The 21,803-nt window shown below is 38.3% G+C and overlaps 2 protein-coding genes across 2 annotated transcripts; one reads left to right on the top strand and one right to left on the bottom strand.

Annotated features, from left to right (window-relative positions):
• The first annotated feature begins 462 nt into the window (after positions 1-462).
• Positions 463-4,881, top strand: spaca6 (sperm acrosome associated 6). Its single transcript, XM_072394530.1, has 9 exons — positions 463-673; positions 753-839; positions 1,048-1,119; positions 1,335-1,358; positions 1,460-1,537; positions 2,062-2,165; positions 3,717-3,873; positions 4,461-4,641; positions 4,772-4,881. Exons 1-9 carry the CDS (start codon positions 463-465, stop codon positions 4,836-4,838), a joined length of 981 nt encoding a protein of 326 aa, XP_072250631.1. The 3' UTR covers positions 4,839-4,881.
• A 10,773-nt stretch (positions 4,882-15,654) lies between these two features.
• Positions 15,655-17,783, bottom strand: has1 (hyaluronan synthase 1). The gene is made up of 4 exons (XM_072394511.1): positions 17,041-17,783; positions 16,690-16,915; positions 16,455-16,587; positions 15,655-16,364 (listed from the first exon to the last, which is right to left on the bottom strand). Exons 1-4 carry the CDS (start codon positions 17,734-17,736, stop codon positions 15,689-15,691), a joined length of 1,731 nt encoding a protein of 576 aa, XP_072250612.1. The 5' UTR covers positions 17,737-17,783; the 3' UTR covers positions 15,655-15,688.
• Positions 17,784-21,803: the final 4,020 nt, after the last annotated feature.

Raw genomic sequence — 21,803 nt, forward strand, 5'->3', positions numbered from 1 at the left:
AGGCATTTATTTACCACCGTAAATGTCTCTTGGGTTGTCTCTCCGACAACCTTCTCGCATTATGCCTACACATACATAAGCATTTAACTCCGTCCTCGTCAGCCCCTCTCCCTCTCACCGCCGCCACCTCCCTCCTTGGCTCGCTCCATCTCTGTGCTCTGCAGTAAAACTGGTGCATTGAGGCAGCAGGAAATGGGGACTGGAGACAATAGAATGGAGGGAAATATAGAGGGGAAGCTCTCCTCTCAAACCCAAGCATGCTGAAAAAAAAATGGATACTTTTAAAGTCTTGATTAAGCACAACGTGACCCCAGCACATAAAATTCATACTCAAGACTTTCAACCTGCATCTGCAACAGGAACTCTTAGAATTTCCACACATGTAGTCACTATGAGACCTGTATTTGAATAAAAACATTTTTTTTATAAAATCCATTTGGGATTTTAAAGCTGATGTTAAAAATGTACATTTTTCTTAGGCTTATGTGTGTTAGCTTGCTGTTCTGCCCCTCTCTAAGCTGCTATCAGTGCTTTGTTGATGTGCCAGACAGCCTTCGTCTGTGCTGGGGTCACGTTTTGACTCAATACAATGTCAGAAATGTTGATGCCTGCTTCAGGAAGCTGGACCGCATATTCAACACAAATGAGAGAGTAATTGAGGCAGGTAGAGTGGGTAAGAAAATATTTTTGCTATTTAATTTCAACAAAGAGTTGCAAATAGTTGAGTTATACTGGTGCATGTTTTCTCCCAGGTAAAGGCTTTGACCAAAAGCTAAAGGAGATTCTAGATGCAGAGATTCTCCCAATGGTGAAAGAGTTTGACCAGAAGCTGAATGACGGTGACTAAACACCTGCTCAAATGGCAATTTTCTGTAACTGCACAAGTAAATTAGCCTTTAGTGTCTGGATTGTTAACTGAGGTCAGAAACAGAGGGTAGTCAGGAATGAGGGATTTCAGAAATGATGCCCTAAAGCATACAATCCGCCAAGATGTGTTGAGCAAAATATTTCTGTCTCCGTCTTCCCCCTCCTCCTCCTTTCCATTAGACACTGTGTATGAGCGAAGGTTGCAGACAGCAGCAGACAATTTCATCGCAGCTGCCTCCAAACTGCCTAGAGGTGAGACATGGTCTCTTTCCTTCATCTTTTCATCTAAAGTAAGGCCTACACAGGGTCATTACAGCACCCTCTGATCTCTCTACTCCCTCTGTAATAAGCTAGTTACGTTATTACAGCTTTTCAAATACTGTAGAGGATAAAGGAAGCAGCTAGGTTGAACTGACTCTTCCTTCTGGATGTTGTGTGTAGTAAAAAATGTTTTATTCTTTTCACAGTGTCAGGGTGTTTCCCTCCTTGCGGTTAGTACTTTACCCTTTGTTTTGTCTCTTCAATATGCTCATTTTTGTTTATTTGGAAATTAACAATCAATGCTTCAGAGTTTGTTTTATGCATCAATCAGGTTTTCAGAGTGCAGGTGCCGAATACAACTGTGTTACCTGCCATTATGACTCCTGTCAATTCCCTCTTGACTGTCAAGGTGAGTATATAACACACATGATAACTGATTTTGTATTACATCACAGGTTTTGAATAGCTAAAGAAGATGTACTAATCCAGACTTGACACATCCTTAAATAACTATATTTTCACACTCATAAGCATCCACCCCTGATCCCTGAAATGCTAAGCGTTTGATCCTTTCAAATGCTCTTAGCAGAAAGTCAGGATTTGAAAAAAGCGACAGTGAAAAGGTTTTATTTCCACGCATTATATCTTTTGCACAGAGCCCCTGAGGTACTCTTTAAGTCCTTGGCTTCTTTATGCAAGGTGACAGCTGACTCCCACACACGATGGTATTCGTATCACCCCTGTACAGCACAGCCAATGTTTAGCATATCATCACTTTAACTCCACTCCTCAGAGACTAGGCTTAAGTATTATCATTAAGGAGAGCTCAGACTGGAGGAGCTGCCCACTATGAAAGTTATCTGTGTGTGTGTGTGTGTGTGTGTGCGTGTGTGTCTGCTGGTGTGTGTGTGGGTGGCTGTATGTTTATTTCAGTTGAAGAAATTGAAGTTATGGAGAACAGCAGGAGCACAATGCGGTGTGATGTGCCATTTGCCCTGCCAAATGATATAGAAGTGATCTGGAGGTTTGCAGAGGAGGTATGTTCAGCATATGGTGATCCAAGAAGGATCACTACAATACATTCAACGTTTGCAAAGAACACATGCTGACTTGCCAAGAGGTAGAGCCTACCAGCTTGCTCAAGTTTTAACCATTAAAATGAAAACTTGTCTTATCCTGCATATATGTGTCAAGTAAAGAGACAAATATTGGTGTAAGTGAGAGCTCAACAAGAATACATTCCAAATGCAAACAAAGAGGAGAACAAAAGTCGGAAAAAACACGATGCAAAATATCTACGTTCAAAAACAAAGACTCAAAATGACCTCACATAAATTCAGAATGGCTGCAAAGAGATGCAGCATGTCCAACACATGAAAGTTAGAAAATAACCAGAAAGAGAGCGAACATGACCAAATGAGACACAGTACCAAAAATAATTTTAAAAAAAGATTATTAGATGCGATCCCTGCCTGGGAGCTTTCTGTGTGGAGTTTGCATGTTCTCCCCGTGTATGCGTGGGTTCTCTCCGGGTACTCCGGCTTCCTCCCACCATCCAAAAACATGCATGTCAGGTTAATTGGTGACTCCAAATTGTCCGTAGGAGTGAGTGTGAGCGTGCATGGTTTGTCTCGTTTGTCTCTATGTGGCCCTGTGATGGACTGGCGACCTGTCCAGGGTGTACAACGCCTTTCGCCCAATAACTGCTGGGATAGGCTCAAGCCCACCCGCTACCCGATTAACGGACTGTCTGTATAGAAAATGGATGGATGGATGGATTATTAGATGCAAAATTATGCAAGGCATTTTTAAAACTAGGATATACTATATCATGTTACTTGATATCAATAAACATTTTTGTAGTTTTGCAGATCATTTTACATTGTGTACTGTGAAAGGATGAGATCCTGCCCAAAACTTTTACCCCAACACTTACCATTTGGTTTGTTATTCTAACGTCATAAAATGACATGAGAAAAAGGTCAAAATTCATAGATGGCACTTGAAAAGTGCCCAAACTGGAATGCTATTTAAACACATTGCCATGTGATCATGTTGGAAATACCTGTTCTAATTCACAGGGCAATGCATTGCAATTTCACTATAAACCCTCAAAAAAATGTTTGTTTTCCTGTCTCCATTCTTTACTGTATAGCTCCTGTCATGTCATAATTATGTTAACACATCTGCTGTAAAGATGTTGATACTGCTGACGAGGGAGAAAAAAAAACCTTTTTAGGATTAAACAGCGCTTTGAATTTTTTAACTGCTATATCACCCGCCAAAGTTTAAGTTTAGAAGTTAAAAATACAACCTTTGGGGTTTGAAAAATGCTCATTCAAGGATTACACAGTTTAATAATCATTGTGTGCGACTCATTGTCACGCAATGCAATGTTTCCCGACACAAAACATCTGCCAACCAAAACATTATCTCACAATTTTTAAAAATTGTTAGATTATTTTGTTTCTTACTCAGTTAACGCTAATTTATTCCAAACTAAATCTGTCTTTATGTCTATGCTGCTATGCAAAAATGAACCCTATATACAAGTAATATGAAATAACCATAACTGCCCCTTCCCTCAGGTCAAAACCCAGCAAAGGGAGGAGTTTAAAGAAGTAACTGTAGGAGTGGACAGGCTCTATTCCATCCCTTCAGTAAATTTGCAGCATCAGGGCACCTACCAGTGTGAGATCTACTCAAACCATCTCTCCATCATCAGGCTGTACTACTACATAAATGGTAACAAGATACACCATGTACAAGAGGACAGATGAAAAACTGTCACTTGATTGCTGGGAATTCATTCATATCAGAAGAAAGCACATCTTGGTGGACACAAATGAGTATTAGTTTTTCGATCAGTTATAGTTATCATTGTTTCTGTGAGTGTCTAAAGAAATGTGGAAAAGCAAATGCAAATTCCATTCATTTATTTACATAATGTGAAACTGAGTTAGTGAGATTTATTTAGTTTTTTGTGGTTCACACCTTTTCTTGGATTTAGAACTGAAGGCACGGGAAGCCTAAAAAATCCATAAAACATTCACATACATGACTATGTTTCCAATCTTTTCAGATATCAGATTTTAAACAATACCTGTAAAATGGCATAGCTTTTATGATTGTCACTGAAACTTAGTACCTATAACTTTCAAATTAGAAGTTATAATTCATGTAAAAAGAAAAGCATAAAAAATCAATTCTGCTGAATCAAACATCATTTCACGAGAAGCTCCTATAAATGAATGAGTTTTACTCAATTCATACTTTGACTATCATCTTTTGTTTGCCTTTTTTTCTTGACTCCATCACTCTGTCTCTCTAAGTGACCCCCCAGGTTGCGGTAGGCCACACAGAGCTGCAGGAGATATTTGACCTGTCTCTGCTCCCAGGAGGGCAGTTACTTCCAGCGCCTGGTGGTTCCCCCCACTCCTTCCTTCCCCTCCTCCAGTTCCATCTCATCGCTTGTTTAACTTCTTTATTGCTGCTGCTGCTCCTCTCCCTGGGGTAACACAAGACTATCATTTGCGCATTATAAGAGACTAGCAGCGTAGCACACCTATGAATACAATATATGCCTTGCCAAGGTACACATTTGTTGATATTTCATGTCACGCTTTTTCTTTGACCATTTCAGGGCTCTGTATTGGTCGTTAGTGCCAGAGCTAAGAAATCCTACTCAGATGAAGGAGATTTGGAAGTAGGATGAAACATACAATGTTCCATATTAAAGACATTTCATCCAGTATTGAGCCCTGTACAGATTATTACAGCGCTGTTAACTGAAAACCTGTGAATGACTCCTTCCACCACTAGAGGGCAGGATGCACATCTTTATTGGAGTCATGAACACTGTGCTTGTGTGGAACGACAACATTTATGATCATTTGTTTCAGACAGCACCAAAAAGTCTTCGGTAAACACATGTTTAAGTTACTTTGCCTGAGTATTTTGATACGAAACACATTCAGTTACCTACCTGCTATAGATCATACAAACGCTCTCTTTACTCTTTAGGTTTGCCATTATGAACATATAATAAACTCTTCTTTGGTTTGATCACAGTAAAACATTAAAATCCATTCAAATATTGACTGCTAATGCCCATAAGCCTGTAAGTTGTAGTAGTTCTATTAAATATTTACAGAGAAATCAAGTTTTGCTCTCAGCGGCTCAGATTAAATGATTGCAAGTTAAGATTTTCACATATAGCAGATGAGCTGGATCCTGTCTGTGGGGCAGTACTGGGGATAACGAAGGTTTTATCAGACAGATTTGTTTGCAGATAATGTTGAAGTTAAAGTACATTTTGGCTTGAGTGAGTCATGTCGTCATGGAAGAACTTGATAACCAGTGTCAGTGATAAAAGGAGGCAGAAAAGGGAGGAAGAATAAGTTAATAAAGTTAGTCAAGTTTAAACACAGTGGCTTGGATTGCACAATTAATGACTGAATAAAGTATATGAGGTACATGGATACTTCCTGTTTCAGAAAAGGTGATGTTATATATCAAAAGCAAATTTCAAGAAAGTTCCTCTGGCCTATGAGAGAGGATCCAGGCAGATTCAAACAGTAGAGGCTCTGGTGACCACTGGGAGGCAGCAGCATGCAGCCGACAGCCCGTCTCAAAGGTGTTTTATACCCTCTTGATAGTATATGTCTGTGTCACTATCAGCCTCCGGAGATGATCATTTTTTCAATGAGAATGGAGAGACGTGTTGACCTCCAAAAAGCCAACAGTACTCAAGGTCTCAGAGAAAATGTGGTTGCTAAAGACATCAACTCTAAATACAGTTTTGAATCATAAGAGAGGATGAGGATGCTAAACAAATTTTTACAACAACAATAAAAAAGTTGTGACCCTGGAATCATTTGCCTCTATGGTGTGGGAGAGAGTACATGTAGAGTCGTTGTTATTAATTGGTTAATTAATACCAATACTAATTAATTAAATAGTATTGGTATTATTTAACAGATTCATTGAATCCATAGCCCATATTGCCTCATCTGTTACTACATTACTTTTGCTTTAGAATGACAAATTCCATGACTGAAAACACAGACCCAGTGTAATTGCTCAGCTGTTTTAGTTGTACTGAATAATGAGAACATGTGGACAGAAATTAGGGAGTCCCCAGAGACAGAACATTGTGTTTAAAATGTTCACTTTTTTACACCACACCAAAATTTGATAAGCAGTAGCTACGTAATGTAGTCATAACTGTGGCCAACCCAGTGGTGGTTCATTAAGATTAGATTTACTGTCATGCATACACATGAAATTTGTCATGCACAGAGTCACACAGAGGTAGGGTGCCCAGGGGTATGGTGCTTTGCTCAAGTGAACCTAAACTGCCACTCCTCTAGCTGTCAGTTCACCAACCTTTTTGAACCGTGAGAGTGGGGATCAAACCGCCAACCTTGAGGTACAGTTTGTTCTACCTCAGCACAGTTTGTTCTCTTGAGTTTCATATCTAGAATACGTACCTGCTTGTTGGAAACAACTACAGCCATCGTTAGAGAGACAGGTCTCACAGAAATAAAATATTGCAATCAGAATTGCACATATAAGTATAAAAACAATTTTTAAAAAAAACGAATTGATTGTTGATTTATGCCTAAATATCTGCACAACTTAACCATTAGCTTCAGCTACATACTTGTGTAGTGTTGTTTAAAGAATGTCGGCATGAACTGCAAAGATAAACTTAAAAGTTGGCATACAAAAGGTACTGTTACTTGACCTTGGAGACTTGTCCAGGGTACCCTGCCTTTCATCCGATGGTAGCTGGGATCTGGTGCTAGAATTTTTCACAGAGCCTATACATGTCACCTGATTTTTAACATGTTTACATGATCCCTTTTGTCCAAGCAAACATTCTGTAATGTATATTCTGCCAAATGTTTAATCTGTTTTTATTCTGTTCATTTTTCACTTGACTTTTTCCCCATAGCATTTTTTGTCTTGCCAGAAGGCCTTGCTAAAAGGTGCCATTTTCGTTGTGTGTGCGTGTGTGTGTGCGTGCATGTGTGTGTGCATGTGTGGGAGATTGGGTTTAGGACTGAAAGCCTATTTCCCTGGAAAGCTTCTACTGCATTTCTGGCAACAAAATACAGAACAAACTGTGTCAACAGGAGCATCCTTGGCTTGTAACAATTTGATGCTGCTGGTTTCATCTTGTAAAAACGTTTTCTCACTCCCAGCAGACGGTCGACATCTGGTATATCCAAACCATTCTTTTGAATTGCAGCGTGTTCTGTTGCTTTATGATGTCAAGGTTCAATTTATGTTAACATGAAAGAAGAAGGAAAGTGACTCATTTGGATCCAAACTAATATTGACTTGACATTTCTAAAACATCAAATTATTTTCAAGACTTTCAAGACTTCTGTCTGATTTACTACTGTTTGTAGATTAGAGTTTAAAACTAACTTAAAGCCAACACAACAGCCCAAACAGCAGATTTTTTTAATAAACATGATCAAATATCTTGAAAATGATTCTGTTGTATGATGGAAATATCAAATTTGTGTCTCTGGCACTTTGTTTTAAACACATTTTAAAAGTATTTTAGGGTGTATTGCAAAGTATTGAAGGAGTGCTACACAATTTTGACACCAAAAACAAAGTGGGATCAGGAAGATAATATGCCACTGCACCGTTTATATGAAGATTAATATTATAGTTTGTATACAGATTAATATGATAGTAGGCTGGAGATTTCAGATTATCAGCGACGTAAATAGTGAAATTAAATCAGCCTAAATTGTACTTTGTATACAGTCTTTTTATACAGAGAAAAACTCAGAGAAAGAGATGCCCAACTTTTAAGATTGATCTCTATGAAAGGTAGTCGCAAACCATTTACAGTTTTTTTTTTTACCTAAAGTTGACAATATCATTTTCAACCTTTGTTCTGTGACAGCGGTCGCATGCTCCATGAGCACACACTGAGATCTACCAGCCTTATAAAGCTATTGTGGAGTAGCTAAAAATAGCCAGACATGACTCAAAAGTCATCTTGCAATCACAGGGGCGTTTTGTTTGTATTTTTTTCCACCAGATCGCCCAGTTACCAGGGCAATATCCGATGCTTCGTAGCATGATTCGCCCCAAATTGTGAAATAGTATCTGACTTTTTTACCATTACGTCATTTTTAAGTCTTTTGAGGATATCTTTGACCCCAACAAACTCTGCTCTATTACTCTGTCTTATGTAATAGAGAACACAGAGGAAAGGCACGGAGATAAAACGCAGTTAGGATACTGTGCCTCTATAATAAGTGTCTCTGTTGACAGTGCTGTAAATCTTTCTCTTTTTTTCAGAGATAAGGGGTGTAATTCCTTTGATTATCCCTCTGACCTATTGAAGGTCAAACATGGATGTCATTCATGTTAACACTTTCACCAAGTCATACCAAAAACAGAAAGCAACCGCTGGTAATTTTTTTCCAATTTAACATTATTTAAACACACTTAGACTAAGCTGTGTAATGTAAAGTTTATCATAAAAATAAAGGTAGTACACCTCGTGAAACTTGACTAAAAATAAGAAGTAATGAACTGCTGATCATTTTAAACTGTATTTTTAATTGTACAAAGTAAAATATATTAAAATATCAATGCTTTAAACTGTGATTTCTTTTCAATATATGTTCATATGTGTGAAACGTAAACAATATGCCTGTCATTCCTCATTAATAGGGTGTCAGAAAAATTCTCTCAAAATTAGGCTAAGAGTCGCTGGATACGATTAACACAAAACATTTATTTCTTGCAAGAAAGAAACAAGTCCGCACAACCTGTCTGGAAGCTGGCTCAGAGTTGTCTGCTAACAAAATGGTACTATTGCTATTTATATTGTTTATGCTTGCTGGCCACACAATGTTATGGGAAAGGGACATTGCTAGCCATTTAATGTTATGGGAAGACGAGTTCAGACAGTCAAAACAATTTTGCTTGCTACATAGTATTATGAAAACCAAAAGACAGGAGGAGGCCTCCCCACATCACAGAAACTCTTATTCTTGCAGCTTTTCTCATAGTATAACTATATAATTTTTCTAACATAGGGCCACAGATGAGCAAGTTGCCATGTTCTTTAATTCATCTCCATACCTTAGTTGCTGGTTTTGGATCTTGAAAGTCCTTCCCCTTGTTATCTCAGAGGATGCTGTATCCATGATTCCAAAAACAATTAGAATTTTTGATCCATTAGACCTGCACTTTGATTTTACATGTGGTATTGCACGCCATGTACTGTGATGGGATGACACCCATTAGTCTGGTGTTATGACATAACGTTGTTATAAAACACCAAGACATGTCTCGTGTTATTACAAGGCATCCTTTCTTGTGTTTGTGTTATTTCACACCAGGTACAGTGAAAGGATGACATCCTGAGCTGTGCTTTTACCCTAACCCAAACCATTTGCTATGAAATTTTAGCGACATATAAAGACACCAAAAGCTTAAAAGGTGTGAAAAATGATAACAGTAAAGTGCGTCCAAAGTAGACATAGTGAGATGAGCACATCGTTTTCCATTTCACCTTAGTTCATCTTATGGGAGTAAATAACTTTTTTTTCTTTCTTCAATTGGTTTTCAAGACATTTCCATCAGTCAATGAAGTAACTGAAGGCCCATAAATCATGGCCCCTCAGTGTTGGTTTTCAGCCTTGTCCCTTGCACTCTATAGATGATAAAAATCCCCTTAATTTTTTGCTATTTTTCAATTCAGAAGTGGATAATTATAATGTATTAATACTGTATTATATATATTATTATATTGTCTATAATATATATATATAGTATGTTGTATAATTTCATCATTCATCAAATTCACAGAGTGAAAGATTGCATAACAAACCGCTCCCCATCCTCACCCAAGAAAGCAGATTGTATCAAAATAATAGACAGAGCCATTATGACTTTAACCACGTGTTTGTGAACTGCCATTCTGAGTCAACATGACGTCAGTATTAACCACTTAGTAAGTATAGGCAAAAGGATGGAGTTGAAGAACAATCCTTGAAAGCAACTCATTGAAAAATATTCATTGAACTTTAGACATTTTCAAGTACCAGCGTACACTGATCAAATAGAAGTTGATGTTTTTTTAATGGGAGTCGCCTTCGAGATGTTTTGTAGTCAGCACCTATCAGCCATCAGTTGAAGACGTTTCCACTTCAATTTTACATTCAACAATGTATAACTTGATGCGTGTTATATAAAGACGAGGCTTCTGAAAGATGAAGCCTCACTCAGATGTTCTTTTTACCCCTGTGTTTTTATGAACATTAGACTCCACAACATATCCAGTTTCTTGCGTTGTTTCCTTGCCAACTTATGTGCAATATGTCGCTGGCATCAAATAGGGAAGAGAGAGAGATTTCTTTGTTTCCACATCTGACGTCATATTAATCTTCACTTAGATATATAGTTTTTTAGATATTTTTGTTCGTTTACATGTTTACATGGATGTTTACACTAAACCTCAAAAACAAAGAGACTTTTTTTTTCTAGCATATTAATCAGGGATCACACCAGTGACTACCAAACGTTTGAGAAAAGTTTTGGTCACTGATCAACATCTTCTGCTATGATGACGTATGTTTTTTTTGCAGAGTTTCCAGGAAGTGATGGCCTCCCCACCAGTATGACTGTTTGTACTGTAGCTAACCTCAACAGTATCAGTTAAACGCCGTCTTTGCAGACTGGGGAACACCCTCAATTTAATTTGTCCAAACGCTGTGAGTCAAAAATAACTAAATGATCTAACAAAGTTTTTCCATTCTCATTCCATACATTGGTTCATGCTCTCAGGACTTCTCCCTTTGGGATATCTTTATTATGCGACTCTGGAGAAAAGATGATAAATCATAAATCTAATGTGAAAAATTCTGGAATGGACTTTTATTTCTTCTTTCTCTACACAATATCTTGTATTGAGCATGTCAGTGTATACAATATAATGCCATCTTGAACAGATTATATCGTTGATGCAGAAGAAAGTTTCGTCATAATCATCTTGGTGGTTTTCACAGCAGTTCTTAGACAGGAAGGTCAGTGGGACTACTTCCTGCGTGGAAAACTGAGCAGCTCCGTTAGAGTATGACCGAAGATCATTTGGCTCCGAAGATGACACAACACTTCTGCTTCCCATTTGTATCATACCACCCGTGCACCCCAACACGTGTGCCGACTGACGTCATGATTGGAGGCACACAGAGACAGGCTGTGTGAGGTCAGACTAATTAAAAACAGAAGAAGGGAAGTGATGCTTGGCTTTGTCATACAGTCAGTTTGCACCTCCTTTTCCTTTCCTTGCCTCATTAAATGTGTAAGAGTGCAGGAATGAACTTCTTTTGAAATCCAAATTGACTGGACGTTGCGTACAGAGACCAGGCTGCGTATCTCTGTGAAACCAAGGGAGTAAATTACTACAGCAACCAAGAAAATCCAGACAAGTTTAGTCATGTGAGACAATGTTCGAGCTGGCCAGATGGTTGGGTTATTCAGAGGTCTAGACTTACTGACAAGCAAAAAGATCATGTTTCATGGTCTCCCAGTGGTCTTGTGGTTGCCTAATCACTATCTACTGTTAAGCACAATTCCTATTTGAGGTCTGGCTTCCTTTGCCTGCACTTAATGGTTCTCAGTGTAACTTGCAAATTTCTTTGTTTTTAGTGGCGATGGTAGCTTTTAAATCATATGTAAGAAGCATCCTGTTGTCTGGGCATCATTGGAGAGTAACAAGTATGAGACTTAGAGCAGCATCGTGTTAGATAAGATGAGGGAAGTTGCTTTTGTTTGGCCAGACCAGTATCATAAAAATTTTACAATTAATTGTTTTTGGTGTCTAGTGGAGTTGTGTTGCAAGGAATTGTTGTTTTGTTGATGGCTACCTCCATTTTATGGGTTTAATAGAAAAGAGGTATTGAGGCAAGGCACTCACTATCAGTCAGCATGAACACCACATACTCTTCATTTTCCAGGGGCTTTTTTTTTCTAGGTTTCTGTATATTACAACTCAGTCACAATTGGCAGTTATTATGTATAAATTGCAACTAACAGAAACAGTTTCAGTTAAAATCAAAACACTCCATAATGTTATATGTCCAATGTAACTGAGATACAAATGCAGAGGTAACATCAGCAACCTGTTCTTAAATAGATAAGTGGCCAACTAAATAAGAACTCTGGAGTCTGTAACTGGACAGTCTTTGTGTCTATTACATACACAAACACACACAATACTATGAACTCATGTAGTAAGTGGCAACACTGATAATCGCTTTATGGGAAATGATGAATTCATCCAGTGTGCCACTGTTACTTTCTGCAACAGGAAAACCCATGTGGCTTCTTCTCACCGATTTGTTGGCGGTTATGACAGCTGCTTTGTTTAAGGTCGACCAATGGCCGTATTCATTTGCATTTATGGTGTAAAATCCAAAATACTTCCAAACACCACTTCTCAGATTCCTTAGTGTTGTGACTGTCCTCCTAAAACAGCTTTTCTCTGTAGTTTCCTCCATGTTCACAGCAACTTAGGTGTTACTGTCTTTACTTACACCCTATTCTGAAATCTATGCTTATTTTGTTCAATCCATATATCATTAATGATATATATATATATGTTTTTAATCATGTGAACAGCTGTTTGTTTGTGTCAGCCTTTTAAATGACCACTTGACAATAAAGTAGTGTTGAGTGTCTGTATATTCATGGACTACTTGCTTTATAATTTCATATGAAGTATAGAATTCATACATATGCACATGTTGTTACATATGCACATGTTGTTGCAGTCTCATTATTAGATAACACTTCCACAAAGAGTCAACGTCAACCACACCCACAATTAGAATGATTAGAATCCATCATCCTTGACTTTTTCAGAAATTATCTTTCAATGTTAAAACTTCTCTGTTTACACTCAACATAAAGGTTTCTCCGTTTATTTCATCAATGATTGTCAGTAGGTCTGTGACATTACTCCTGTCCTTGACAACATAATGAAAGGCTCAAAATTGTTTGTTTGCATTATAAAACGACCACTCCCTTTACTCCTCTCAAAACGGTGAAAAATAGCCCCTGAACTGAACTCACTTTACGATGTCATATCAGTCATTTGAGGGTAGTCAGACATCTGACCTACCCAGCTCAAACCTGAGAGGCCATTCTGTGAATAGATATTTGTACAACCTCCTAACTTCAGAACGATTCAACATGTCATGTCATGGTTAATTTAAATCACATTTGTTCCCTTTAAAAAAGATAGAGCCTATTAAACTATTTGGACATCTATTGAAAATAGTGGCTTCCTTTTATTTTATCTTTCTCCTTTAGTTCAGTATCAATGAGGATTGGTGCAGGAGGTCATTCCTGCCTTGCTTCAAAACTTTCTTCAATGGCTAGTTAATTTTGTAAGGATATACTGATGTCTAATTTACCTTTACAACTAATTACGTATTGTTTCATTATAACTCAGATATACAAAAGAGTCTTTATTTCCTAAAGCTATATTCTACTAACAGAGTGATTCTAAAACTGAGAGTCGTGACCCTTAGAGAGTCATGAGACGATTTCTGGAGCTCGTCAGATGTTTTGGAGAAAAAACATTCAATACTTTATTCTTACAATATAACATATTTAAACATTATCTAGCCATTGCTACTAATATAACATACTCCACAATAACTATTATATATATATGTATATATATATATATACATATATATATATATATATATATATATATACATACCCTGAGAGCCTAAAGAATCCAGAATGGGGAAGGAGTCAGAGTTTAAGTTGCCAATAAAGGGTTCTTCCCTAGAGTAGTGATAGAGTTGCCAAGGTACACCTTGCTATTTAGTTTTTCCTTGTGATTCATTAACCTGGATGCACTCTGCATCGTGAACTCTGACTATAAACTGCAACGTAATTAGTCTGACCCCTGTCATTGGCAGTTTTCACAGTTTTTTGAGTGAATTGGTGTTACACTGCTCTTAGTGCTGACACTAACACTGACATTTTCAGGTTTATTAATCAAATTGGGTCAAGAACGCTGGTGTATAGTTTGATTTATAATTTGAGGTCATATCATTATTCTTATTATCATCATTTATGTTCTTACAAGGCTTTTGGCTGCCTCAATCTGATGACTTACATAATCACTCTTTTTTTTTCTCACACACTGCAAAGACATGTGGGATTTGTGGTGTGGTAGTTAACACTTTCCGGCACAAAGGTTCAAATCTTGTTCACATCTCAGTTGGGTTCATTTTGTGTGGAGTAAGCATAATCTCCCTGTACATATATGAGTATTCTGGCCTTTTCCCTCAATCCAAAAATATGGTTGTAACTGGTGATTCTAAATTCACCACAGGGCTGAATAGGCTGGTGATAAAGTAGAAACATATCAATGAGCCTGTTTCTTGCCCAGTTACAGCTTGGACAGGCAAAAGCAACCCTGGACAGGATGAACTGGGTATGGGGAACGAACATGTTATAAAGGAACTTTTTTTTTCCGTTGCCACCAGCATGGTCCTTTTTTTTTTCAACTACAGCAGAAAAATGTACATTTTTGCCACAAGGAGTGCAGAATTGTTCTTTCACAGGTAAAGACAAAATCATACAAATTACCATACCAATTTTCGAGGTCCAGCTATTGTACCCCACCTGGGTACAGCTGGTGTGACGAAGCATGCAGAATCCCTCCTGCTTCTTGATTTATTTGTGTGTACTGTGTGTCTCCCTGTATGACAGCACTGATTTGCCGAGTCAACTTTAGTTTTAAGTATTGAAAAGTCATGTTTGATCCAAAGAAGACAGGATATTTTGTGGTGTAAAATAAATAATTTATTGAACACAAGTTTATCATAATGTATTTACATTTAAAAAAAAAAAAATGTACTGCTCAGAAAACATACATAAAAACATGTAGTTTTGTCTAATCTCCTCTGTGACATTAAACAAAGTGCATTCATACTTCACAAACCAAAGTGTACAACAAATGTAAAAAAATACATTTTTGATTAAACTGTCTCCATTGTTTCTAATGTCATATGTGACTCTCTGCTTTGGTCAGATATGTAAAAAGTCCTTTTCTGCTTGTTGATGTTTCTTATTGTCACATAATCTAACAATGGCATCCTTTGTTTTCAAGTAAGTCTGTAAGTGCAGTCTGTATCCAGTGCAAAAAAACAGCAAAAGCAGCAAAATAAGGTTTACAAAAAGGACACAGCAGTGTATCGTCATGCTGGATGTCTTTGCATTGTCAAAGTAATTCATAAACACATACATGGAATTCCCACAGTGCGTTATTAGTATTTTAAGATGCACACTCTGCTGTTTGTGTAATAGACATTTTTCAACGAGAAACCTGAGAAGTGCAATGGCTCCAAAAGCTTCAGTACAGTTTAATCTAAAGGTGGAACAATATCTCCTTTTAATATTCAGAGAAGCTCATTGAATTTCTTCGACAAAATAAATACACTGTATTAAATTAGATTGAATTCTCGTAATTTATCTGCCCTCTTCAGACCTAAACATTTACCCTGTATGTTTGGGAGCGTTTTCTGAATAACCTGCGGAACCACGCCCAGTAAAGGAGTATCATAAACAGCCAGTAGCACACGTAGGCTGCGCTGCCAAATATAAGAAACGTAGCTTCAAGTTTTTTTCCCTCACTTGACCAGTCTTTTTGATACTCCTCATATATTCTGAAACCAAACCCACCTAATAAAATAGAAGCCCACACTGACAGGGGGAGGACAGGCATATAATTGCCAACAATCTTGCGCCTCCCTGACGTCCCCCAACTGCTTTTATTCATCGTGATAATGGCAAAATACTTTGCGGGCAGCAGACTGGTCATATACAGAACCGAGTAGAGCGACATAAACACCATCACCATGTCTTGCCGCAGGAGGCAGGCGTAAGCCGCTTTGACCAGCCCAATGATCTGGATGCAGCACAGGACCCAGAGGATGTCCCACAGCGTGCCAGTCCAAAACAGCTGGATGATGGTGGCGGTGACAAAGAACGGGAAAATTCCTGAAACTATGGACTCATAGGTCATCCACAGATGATGCTTGTGCCACCACATTGCGTTGTAGAGCCACTCACGGAAGTAAGATTTTGTCCAGCGAGTCTGTTGGTTTAGCCAGCGAAGAAACTGCGCCGGTGTTTCTGTGTAGCATTTTGAGCGAGCTGTATATCTAAAACACATGAAAGATAAGAGAGATCAATGACAGCTTTTATATTTGACGTTCTCACTTTATCTTTTTTAATAATAAAAGGGTACATACTTTGTGGCGTAGCCCATGCTCAGCATACGGTTGGTGAGGTGCCTGTCGTCACCAAATGTGCAGTGACTTCCTAAAAACTTCTGATTATACCAAGATTCCAGAAACTGCTGAAGGATGTCGTTCCTGTACAAACCTTCATGGAGAAATTCAAGAAAGTAAAAGAAATTTCAGTGAGTTACAGGGGTGCTTTTAAATGACAACTTTGACCCAAATCACAAGCTAGCTTTCTGCTTACCCAGAGGACCACTTATGCAGGACACACAGTTGAAGAAGGACTGGCAGGCTCTTTCAATGTTGAAAGCCATCCAGTACCTAAGACTGCTCATGAAGCTGATGTAAGAGTCTTTGAGGTTCAGGATCATTACGTCTCCCCCCACAGCACCATATTTGGGGTTACTCTCCAACACCTTGCACAGCTCCACAGTGGCCAAAGGATCCAGCTTTGTGTCCGAATCGCACACCTGAGGAAGAAGAAGCACAGTTTTGTTATTGAAAATCTCTCTGACAAATGACTTTTTGTCTCTCATTCCATTAGAAACAAGTGGACAAACTTTGAGAATATGGATGAGTAAAATAAAGTAGATACCTGTATGTAGTCAACTGATGACCCAAGTGCTTTAAATGCCGTGTACATGACCTCTCGCTTGCCTCCCCACTTCTGCATGATGCACACACAACTCTTGGTTTGGATCAGGTGCTCTACCTCTTTTCGTTGTGGATCTTCTCCCATAACATAATCAGCGTCCTCCACTTGGCCTACTGCTGTATTCATTTCGACATCCAACTGGGCTTCGGTGGGGTTCCAAGTATGGTAGTTGTTCCTCCATTCATAGAAGCCAGGATTCCGGTCTGCAAACACCTCCCTGAACATGTTCATCATATATCGGTCATCATCTGAGTTCCCGTCTATCACCATGATGATACGCATCAACTCAGGTGGATACTTGAGGGCCTTAACAGAGTTGAGACACTCTCTGAGATAGATGGGGTCCTCTTGGAAAGCAGATATGGTGAAGCCGATTGTTTTGGTGAAGCTGCACTGCTCTATGTGGGATTTCATCCGCCGGTGCTCAATAAAGGCAAAGAGGCTCTGGACCAGCAGGTGCATTGAGAGGAGGAGTCCATAAAAGCCAAATGAAATGATTCCATACATGGATGTTGCCAGCTGGAACCCATCGACGTAGGCCCACACCATGACACCCAAAACCACCAGAGCAAAGAGAAAGGTGAAGATGGCTCGGAGTATTCTGCCCAGCTTCCTCAGTAAAGGTGTCAGCTTCATTGTTCCTTCAGACAAACAGACAACACATGTTGGTATGTTTTATAAGAGGCTATAGGACATACACATTCAGATATATTTTAAATTTATGAAATAAAGCCACTGTATCGATTCTATTGCCTGTCACAAATCTCTGTTACAGGAATGCTGATCACCCTCACTTTATCTTTCTTTATGGCTTGCCATCAATAAAGATATGGAGTCATGCTGTATGTAGTCACAGTAAAAACATACACAGGCCCTTAGGTGAGGGGAAAATGGTGCTGGATATAATTTATTTTTTTATACACAGTTTATGAAATATGCTAACAAGCTGTAACTTTAGAAATAAACAATGTAGTAGGCTGTTTATCGAAAAAGTGGACCAACTGCATTAAAACACATGTAAACAGTTTACAACAGACCCAAAAGCGGAGTGTTTGCTTATTTCTTATCATTAGATCACCATCGATAAAATGTTGCTACTTTTAAATCAAGGCTCAAAACTTTCTTGTTTTGTCAGGCCTTTGAAATGTGATGATGGGTGCCAATGGTTAGAGTTACAGACACTCTTGAGTGTCTATTATCTCCTTTTTACTTGTCTTATCCTTTTTTTTCTTACTAAAGCATTTTATTAATTCTATCTTTCACTACTTCTGGTTCCGGCTGTTACGGAAGGTTTTATTGTCTTACTTTGTTTTACGTGTCTTTGCACGTTTTTATCTTTTTAGCTTTTCATCCTTTTATTCTGTTATTTATTTTTCCTGCTATGTAAAGCACATTGAGTTGCACTTGTGTATGAAATGCGCTATACAAATAAAACTACCTTGCCTTGCCTTGCCTTGCCTTGCCTTGCCTTGCCTACCTGAATCAATAATGATTGATCACCATAATCTATCATCAACATTTAAAATAATAGTAGTAATAATAATAATAATAACAAAAATGATAAATAACAATGGGACATGTTAGACTGTCTAAACAAAAGTACGTTTGCACAACAACATGCACAACACTAAATTCATGTTGAACAGATATTTTTCTATCTCGCCCGTCTAACATGCGTCGTAGTGAATTCAAAATGATACATCACTGACTAATATTGAAGATTACCAGGCTTCATAAGGATTCCATTTTTATTATTAAAAATAATTTGATTAATCTGAGAAAAAAACAACGATCAGCCATTAGTAAGTCGGTTAACAATATGTTTTTATATTTTCAGTAATTCTAGACAATATTATGGTTTAATTCAAATAATGCCGCTTATTCTGATCATTTTTAATTGACTATAGGCTTGTAATTACAGGTAAAGGAATTTATCTGCAAAACAGGTTAAAGACACAAATTAACTCATGGCAACGTTTTTTAGTTTGAACCTACCTGATGTAAAGTTTCACTGGCTTGAAAATCGGAATATATCCATCGGCTCTTACTCCTGTCTGGGATATTTGTTGGTTTAAGGATACCAAATTGAGGATGGGAGCCACGTGCGCGCTTTTTATGTGTCGGGATTTGTCGGGCAGGCGCCCAGCTGACTCAAAATTTACGTCAGGAGAAAAGGCGGTGGTCCCTTCTGAGCACGTCAGTGCGCGCTGTGCAAACAGTTTATTGTTATTTTCTATTATCTTACCATGGAAATGTTTTGTCTGTGAACTCCAACTAATCTGCGTCCCTCTGTAAATGAAGAAGTTTCATAGCGTTCTTGTGTTGAGAACCGTGAATAACGGCACCGACGCGGTGAAAGGTTAAGTTTCGCGCATTTCTATGCCATTCATTAATTCACTTCAGTTGTTTTTTGTTGTTTTCTTTGCTGTGTGAAGCCCCAGTGCACGTCAAGAGTCGCGTCAAGACATTTTAAAGATAAATAGCAATCTGCGGGCGAACATTATTTTATTCCATCCCTTTAAATTAAGCGAGACATTTCACCATCCATATATCTATTTGAAAACTCTGTTTCTTTTAATTCACGTGAGTTGAATTCTCTTTGTCAGTCTGAACGTATCCTACCACAAACACGACTTCCCTTGTTTTACTTAGACTGTAATAGTTCATGTTTATGTCTCTTATTTTTAATTGTCTGTATTTTGGATTTGTATCAGCTCTGTGCAGCACTACTGAGGAAAATGCTGTCTGTAGTGGGAGCATTTGACTTTGAAATGTAATTATTGTTTCTTTTTTGCCACATAGTAGAGAGTCCACTTGCTCAATCCACATTTATCTTGGGCAGGAGAAAATGAGCGATCTCTGTATGCAGTTGCAGTCAAGATTGGTCAGAAACTGGATTCGCCCTCTTCTGGCAAAAATATGAAACTTCCGAAGTGAAAAAAGTAAAGTGTTTTTTTCTTTTTAAAGTGACTGGGGGTGGTTTTAGTCAGCTGTTAGGGGAGACAGTGGAAGAATCAGTGTGTGACGAAGTAAAAGGAAGTTTTGTCTGAGTTCTGCTACAAACCTCTAACTCTGAGTAAAAAAAAAAAAAAGATCTTAACCATGATTACATCCCCAGAGAGTTTCTTACAGAAAAAAAATCTGTTGACCGCTCATAAGGGTCCACACCCTTAGCCACCGGGGCTGCCATGAGCCATCAACATGCTTCATGTGGAACCTAAATAGAAGCCACAAGGAGGCTGATGTCATGCACGGAGGCCATGCATGCTCAGGGATGGTGACTTGAAGCAAATGTCATTATTGATGAGGTTTAGCTGGTGCAGCAACATGTTCATGTGCCCAGCCTTAAATGTGCCCGCTTGATATAATGTTTTGTTGCAGTGTAAAGCAATCAGTCTAAGCCAGTCTGGTTGTGACTTATTTTCCTTTGAATCTGCTTATTTTTTATTGCACCTTTGGTAAAAAAAAATAGATTCATAATAAAAATATACTGGTTTCCTCTGTCATATGCCTATCTAATCATTTACTGGCACTGGTGTGTGACCATATCAACTGGCCTTCTAAGGAACTGATAAAAGTGCTTTGCGGAATTCAAGAGAACTCACAGCACAAACATCTGCGTTGCCACAGCCAACATTCTGTTTAAGGGCCTGTTCAATAGAAGTGATATATTAATATATGTTATATTATAAGTATATTTTTGTATGGAAACCACAAGCTCTCAGAAACCGTGTCAGGCTCCAGTCTTTAGGCAGCAGTCATGGCATTCATATACTCCTCAACCACACTCGAGAAACCAAATTCACTTAAAATCATTTCAGGGTTTTTGGGAAAAGTTTCACCAGATGCGCAACTGATTTTTATTTTTGAGTAGCTTTTCAATTAATTGTTAAGGCAGCAATGACAACTTGCTGCCTTCATCCATAACTTCAGGAAGTTTGCTACAAATGCCAATTATTTCCTTTCAAGCAGCAGCTAAGCATCATTCAGTTGGCACTGAGGCATTAAGAGTGAGCCCGATTCAGAAGATATTCCTTTAAGCTGCTTTCCACATGGGTCATAACAGAAGGAATAAAAACAAAGGTTTTGAGGTAGAGACGAGCTGCTGACCAAACAAATTTTTAATCACCTGTAATTTTAAAAAAAGTCAAAACTCTGTCAACAACTGGTGACATGAGGTCTTGGCAGAAGAAGCAACATTCACTATTGGTAAGCAGCCTTTTTTAGAGTGCTGCTAGGGTAAACATGAGCCACAAAGCCACCACCCTGGAGACTCTTTGGTCTAAATATCAGTTTTGTTAATTTTGTGCAGAGCCATTGTGATTGATACTGAGGACCATTACCAATGACCGCCTTTTTTTTTTTTAGATGTTAGGCTTTTCAATTACATTTATGCCCATGAAAAATATCTGTAGATATCTGGCGTGAATGCACAGAGGGTTAGAGCTAAGTGGTATGGACAAGGGCTGAAATGGCCTTTATAAGGAATTGATAGAAATGCCTTTATAACTACTGGTTACAAAAGCTTACATTTAGGTTTTGGTTTGGTTAGATTGGAATAGTCAAGCTTGGCTGTTGGTTCATCAGTCATGAGGCTGTTGAATTGACTGTAGGTTATTGTCTCTTAGCTGTATTTCGTTGTTTTGAGTAGAAGTAGATTATGATTTTTGTCATAATCTTCTACGCTGTTGTTAATCTATTCA

Source organism: Leuresthes tenuis, unplaced genomic scaffold, assembly GCF_036924035.1.
Source record: "Leuresthes tenuis unplaced genomic scaffold, fLeuTen1.0.hap1 SCAF_10, whole genome shotgun sequence".
NCBI classification, from domain to species: Eukaryota; Metazoa; Chordata; class Actinopteri; order Atheriniformes; family Atherinopsidae; genus Leuresthes; species Leuresthes tenuis.